This window comes from Octopus bimaculoides, chromosome 11 (assembly GCF_001194135.2).
Source record: "Octopus bimaculoides isolate UCB-OBI-ISO-001 chromosome 11, ASM119413v2, whole genome shotgun sequence".
NCBI lineage: Eukaryota > Metazoa > Mollusca > Cephalopoda > Octopoda > Octopodidae > Octopus > Octopus bimaculoides.
The window spans coordinates 59556695-59563584 of record NC_068991.1 but is presented as its reverse complement, the minus strand read 5'-3'; the positions used below and the strand labels follow the sequence as shown (position 1 = coordinate 59563584).

Genomic DNA, 6890 nt, shown 5'->3' with positions numbered 1-6890 from the left:
TATATATATATATATATATATATATATATATATATGCAGTCACAACTACATAGAACCACACTACTATTTCGATGGCGTATATAGAAACTCTGCTACACCAATGCATATACGACTATTAATACAGCATCATTATTATTAGGTATCAGCAAGTTGAAAGTCAAAAATTTCCGTTCGGATCTTTTCTCTCCATTCTTACACATTCACCATAAGATAGGTAAACTTAGTCCTTGGCGTTCTTAAGCTTTACTGGACGGACTATAAAATAGTCGAGTCCGATTCAGTCCAGTCTTTGGTGTTATCAAACTAGCTTGTTCTTAGACTTCCTCTTGAGCGTTTGCCATTTATCTTTCTTTCTAATAATAATCTTTGTATACCCTGAGCTCTTACTATGTGATCGAAGTCCTTCAGCTTCCCTTCTTTTAATAACAATGTAATAGCCATTTTTGTATTTCCTAGTTGTAGCACTTCTTCATTAGTTTCATGTTTTGTCAAATATATTCTTAACATTCTTCTCTATGTCTACATTTCAAAAGCTTCTAATTTGTCAGAGCTCTCATCCCTGTCCATCTACACTAGTAGTTCTCAACCAGGGTCCATATAAGATTTTTTTTTGTAAAAACTTATGTGCAAGAAACTGGTTATATTTCTACAATACACAAAATATTTAAACATTTTATTATACAGTTCTTAATAAGATTTAAGTGGAGGCGCAATGTCCCAGTGGTTAGGGCAACGGACTCGCGGTCGTAGGATCGCGGGTTCGATTCCTAGACCGGGCGTTGTGAGTGTTTATTGAGCGAAAACACCTAAAGTTCCACGAGGCTCCGACAGGGGGTGCTGTACTCCTTCGCCACAACTTTCTCTCATTCTTTCTTTCTGTTTCTGTTGTACCTGTATTTCAAAGGGCCAACCTTGTCACACTCTGTGTTACGCTGAATCTCTGCGTTAAGGATATACGTGTCTGTGGCGTGCGCAGCCATTTGCACGTTAATTTCATGAGCAGGCTGTTGTGTTGATCGGATCAACTGGAACCCTCGTCGTCGTAACTGACGATGTGCCAACCAATAAGATTTAATAATAAAAATATAATAGGGGTTTTTAGACATCAAATGGTTATGAGGGACCCATAGGCTAAAAATGGCTGAGAACCACTGATCTATACCATATAAGAATGTGCACCGTATGTAGCATTTTCCCAGCCTTTTCTAGTTTGCATATGTAATCCTTGGTGTTAAAGCTTTGAATATGTTTTCGTGTGTGTACATACAACCACAACTAAAGTAGTGTATATACCGATTTCAAATTTTGACACAAGGCCAGCAATTTGGGGGAGGAGTTAAGTCGATTATATCGACCTCAGTGCTCACCTGGTATTTATTTTATCGATCTCGAAAGGATGAAAAGCAAAAATCGATCCCGGCGGACTTTGAACTCAGAATGTAAAGTTGGAAGAAATGCCGCTTTCCGGTGCGGTAACGATTCTGCCAGCCCACCGCCTCCTGAAATCTATATATTCATTCCTTCTACAGCAGTGTATGTATTAATCACTACAACAGCAGTGTATTTACAACCACTTCTACAACAGCTATATGCAACCATTACTGCAGCAGATCTTATATAATTACTACTAAAGCAATTTATATTACTACATTACAATAGCAATGTATATAGAAAGCGATGCAACAGTGTATACACAATCCCTGTTTTAGCAATGCATATACCATATGTGTATACAACACTGTATGGAGGCGCGTGAGTAAAGGGTTAAGGTGTTGGACTTTAGATCAAAAGGTCGTGGTTTCGCTTCTTTGGCCGGGTAGAGTGTTCTGTTTTTCATAAAAGTATTTCATTTCCTGTTCTTTCAGTCTACGTAGCTGTAAATGACTGTCAGAAAGAACCGGTAGGTTACGTATTGACCGTGAGTTCAATACTTACCCCGTTTAAGAAGCAAGTATTCTACCCATGGTCTATAAAACGCAATGGAAACCAGAATAAGCTTCAGTCTAATGAACCTTTAGGCTCATGGCGGATTTAAGGTCAAAGATATATAGCATCGATATTGCCGTATGTAAAGGCGCGTGGCCTAAAGGTTGGGGTGCTCCACTCACGATCTCCAGATCGGCGGTTTCAGTTCTGGCTAAAGAGTAAAACACTTCATTTTACATTGCTCCGGTCCGCTCAGCTGTAAATGGGTAACCCTGCAACGGACTGACTCTGTTCAGGGGGTATGTTGCAATCTCAGTCGCTTATAAGCAAAGGAGACCGTGTAACCGGTCCTAGGACTCGAGACAGTACTTTATTTTACCATACAATAACATACGAGGTGGTATCAAAAGATTCCCAGACTAGGTTCCCGAAATAGTCACCTTGCGCAGCAATAGAGTATTCCAAATACATTGGTCTTGCCACTTTTGGAATCCGGCCTGGAAGTCGTTTTTGGTAAACAAGTCGAGCATCCTCTGGAATTCTACAACGGTGTTAAAACGGTGACCTTTGAGCTACATTTTCATTTTGGAGAAAAATACTGGAAAAAAGTGAATTATATCCTGAGATTCAGCGTGGGAAATTTCCACAAGTGCAGCCAAACAGAAAAGATCCAAATCAGATTTTCGTAGAGTCTCTTTCATTCGTACAGAGAAACGGCATGAAATCCGCAGGTGCTAAATCTGGCAAATAGGATGGGTGCGGCAGCGATATCATGTTGTTTATGGCGAGAAACCCACGAGTGAGGAGAGACCGGTGACAGGGTGCATCGTCGTCATAAAGACTCCAATTTTTTGCCCTCCACAGATCCAGTCGCTTTCGCCGAATGTTCTCCCTCAGACGCTTCAAAATGCCGCAATTGAACTCTCGATTGGTGATCTTGCTCTAGGAGACGAAATATCGACGCACAATACCACATTTCAGAGGGTGACGCTCGTGACAGGTCTTTCTGATCGCGCATCGTCTTCCAGGGACGTTCTTCTAGTTTTGAAGCGCCCGTGCTAGTCTAAACATTGTGTACGACCCATTGCATTGTAGCCGTAAGCTTGCCGAAGCATGCTCAATGTCTCTGTAGGAGACGTCACAAGTTTAAATTAAAATTTCACGTTGGCTTTTGGTTCTTGTCCATGACAAAAAAAACAAAACAAAAAAACAAACAAAAACGCAGACTATAGCATACATGTGATCCCAAAATCAAATTTCACAACTTGTGAAATAAACACAGCGATGTCACTCGCCACACTGCCTCATGAAGGTCACTGCTAACTATCACTGCGCATGCAACCGTGTTCTGCCATCTGTTGGCGTCCTACAGAATGAGCTCGGGAACTTTTTGATACCACCTCGTAATATCTATAGTTTTGTTCATGTAAATTGAGTACTTTTACTAATATTTGTTTATTGATTTTAAAATTATTTTTATTCTTTTCCAAACAGACTTTCGATAACGAAAAACCGTATTGCACCGGGGTTGAGGAAATACTGAAAAAATACCGCAGTTGTCTTGATGTTATTGATTTATTTATACATTTTGACATAGTTCCACTGATAGAAATTACTATTCAGTAAGTATCATTATATTGCATATCAGTTATTCCTGTGTTATATTCGGTAGAATGGCTGAATGATTAAGAAGTTCACCTCATTATAATGAAGACCGGACTTCGATCGCATTGCATGATATTTTAAAGAAGAGTCTTCTATCATATCCTCGAGTCCACACAAAACTTGTGAGTGAAATTGGGTCGCTGGAAACTGAAAAACTTGTCGGAGGGTTCTAGAGGTTCATCACTGTGTAATTCATTCAGTGTGGAGGCGCAATGGCCCAGTGGTTAGGGCAGTAGACTCGTGGTCATAGGATCGCGGTTTCGATTCCCAGACCGGGCGTTGTGAGTGTTTATTGAGCGAAAACACCTAAAGCTCCACGAGTCTCCGGCAGGGGATGGTAGCGAACCCTGCTGTACTCTTTCACCACAACTTTCTCTCACTCTTACTTCCTGTTTTTGTTGTGCCTGTAATTCAAAGGGTCAGCCTTGTCATACTGTGTCACGCTGAATATCCCCGAGAACTACGTTATAGGTACACGTGTCTGTGGAGTGCTCAGCCACTTGCACGTTAATTTCACGAGCAGGCTGTTCCGTTGATCGGATCAACTGGAACCCTCGACGTCGTAAGCGACGGAGTACCAACAACAATTCATCCAGTGGAAAGACTTCTAAGTTAGTTATCTTTTAGGCTTTTAAGATCGATTAAGATGAGATTTCAGTTAATTTAGATTTACACAGTTGATGTTCTAGTAAAATTCCTTGAAACCCAAGCAAAGACTTAATACAGTCAGCTGCTTGAATCGGAAATATTAGCCGTAGACTGTACAAAATTAGCATCGGAGATTTCAGCTGGAGTATCTTAATTACAGACCCATTGTCTTGTGATTTTAAAATTCTAAATCTCAAATACAGAATGAATTTGATAGGTATTATTATATTTCGGGACGGTCATTTTACCAATAAACACACTCACTATTTAGTTGATCTTTACTTTAGTTTTATTGTTACTATTAGCTTATTTGTCAAAGTTCTTTCATCATACATTCTGTGACCTCTTCAATGGCTATCTGTTTTTTTCATGTTTCCTCTTCTCTCTGGTTTTGTCTTGTGTATTCCGACAAGATAGAATAGACAAATAAACTAATATATTCAAGAGATGGGGAATTATGTACATTATTTACATTTGATGAAGTTAAAATAATAGATAGAGAACACAATTGGAAAATACGAAAACTAAAAGAAGCAGCACATATTTTAGGACACAACAACCTCCTAAGCAGACCGAGTGCAGTTACGAGTAGCATATGGGAACCGGTATTAAAGCGGGATAGGAAAATATTAGATTTATAAGCCCTAAAATTCACTCCATAATTGCCCACGGGCATATAGCGTAGTGGTTAAGAGCGCAGGCTACTAACCCCAAGATACCGAGTTCGATTCCAGGCAGTGACCTGAATAATAATAATGATAACATCGAAAAATACCTTATGAATGAGAACCCAGGTTCGAAAAATTCCTCAAGACACCTGATGAAAGTTGGAGGGTATATCAGCCGAAACGTTGTGTTAACAACAAACAAAATGAGGACAAATATCCGTCAAATGTAAATAATGTAAACTAATAACTATGATAAAGCTAAAGTGAAGATCAAATAAATAGTGCGTGTGCTTATTGGCAAAATGGGCGTCCTCAAGTATAACAATATCTATTTTAACATACGGTTTCAGGCCAAGAATTTTGCAAAACAAATACATAAACGATTTTAATGGGATTTTTTAAACTTCTTACCTTTTACTCGAACCCTCACTGAATGAGCCAAACAATCACCAGCATCCAGTTACCCATCTATCTAATCATTTTCTATGTCCACTATTCTCGAGAGGGTCATGAGAGTAGGGTGCTCAGGTACCCTCTCTGAATGGTTCTATCCGAAGCAACCTTCATTACAATTTCCAGCTGGATTCTTAGGTATGACCAATTGAGGTTATAGATATTATCCAATCATGTTTCACTTAGTCCACATCTAGGACTTCTACTAGTTGACTCGGTTTGAGGAATTCGTTTTACAATTCTTTCCTGCGACATTCTAACCGCATGTTGACCTTTCTATGCGGAAATGTAGCGGCTCAACGTGGAAATAGTCTCTGATCTCTAAGTCTGTGCACCCTGTTGAGTAACATCACTCTAGAAGTTCTTCGAAGGAACACCATTTCGACTGTTTGTATTGGTGATCGTACCCTTTTGGTCATTACATAACATTTATGAACATAGGTGAGGAGAGGCTAGAAAACTGAATTGAAGATAGCAACTTTGGCCTTTAAGGCCAACCTCTTTTCTTTACTCTATTTTGTTTTGTTTACTCCTCTTGACTTACTTCAGTCATTGGACCGCGGCCATAATGGGGTACTGCTTTGGAGAGTTTTAGTCTAACAAATCGAACTTATATCTAATAAATTTTGATCGATTTCTAATTCCCAGCCTGCTACGTCACGGGACGCATGCAAACCAATACCGGTTGTCAAGCGGTGGAGGACAAACACGCACACATACACGCACATACACACGCACATACACACGCACGCACATATATTACGGGCTTCTTTCAGTTTCCGTCTACCGAATTTTCTCATTAGGCTTTGGTCGGCCCGGAGGCTATAATTGAAGACACTTACTCAAGGTGCCATGCACTGGGACTGAACCCAAAGCTACGTCTTTGCAAATTGAGCTTCTTAACCGCACAGTTGTGTTGCGTTGAAAGAAATATTTTTCAGTTGATAGAGCTAATTTAAATTTGTTTCTTTATTATTTTCTACTTCAGCCATATAAAAAAAAATGGATGCTACAATATTCTCATTGTTTTCACGGATGAATATTTTAATGATATGCGGGAGTTTGAAAGAATGTTGCCACAGGTGAGTCAATTAACTGTCAAACAATCAATCATCAGTCGACCAATCATTTTTCTGTCTGTCATGATGCAATTTAGTTTAAAGCAATGAAGGCGCGTGGATAAAGTGGTTAGGCTATTCAGCACATGATTGAAAGGTTGGGAGTTCGATTCTCGGTAGCGTGTTGTGTCCTTGAGCATGACACTTTATTTCAGTGAAATAAACATTTTAAAACAATCTTTTTACAATGTTAAAGAAATTTTTTATAATGTTCATAAAGTTCAATTCGCGCTTTCATACGTTCGTAGCAATCATCAGATTTCAAAATGTATTTAACTGACAATTAACTTCTTGACAACTGTAGTAAAATGACTGAACTCTTCCTTTCCTGATTTTCTATATGTATATATATGTATATATATATATGTATATATATGAATATATATACATATGAATATATATACGTATATAT

General features: G+C 38.9%; 1 protein-coding gene across 1 annotated transcript in view; it reads left to right on the top strand.

The window, feature by feature from the left end:
- The window catches only part of LOC106877915 (copine-8), a 16863-nt gene extending 10114 nt beyond the window's left edge, over positions 1–6749 (top strand). Inside the window, exons 5-6 of the mRNA XM_014926978.2 lie at positions 3421–3548; positions 6349–6749. Coding sequence (XP_014782464.1) covers positions 3421–3548; positions 6349–6529 — 309 coding nt within the window. The 3' untranslated portion in view covers positions 6530–6749. The remainder of the gene's footprint in view (positions 1–3420; positions 3549–6348) is intronic.
- The last annotated feature ends 141 nt before the right edge of the window (positions 6750–6890 follow it).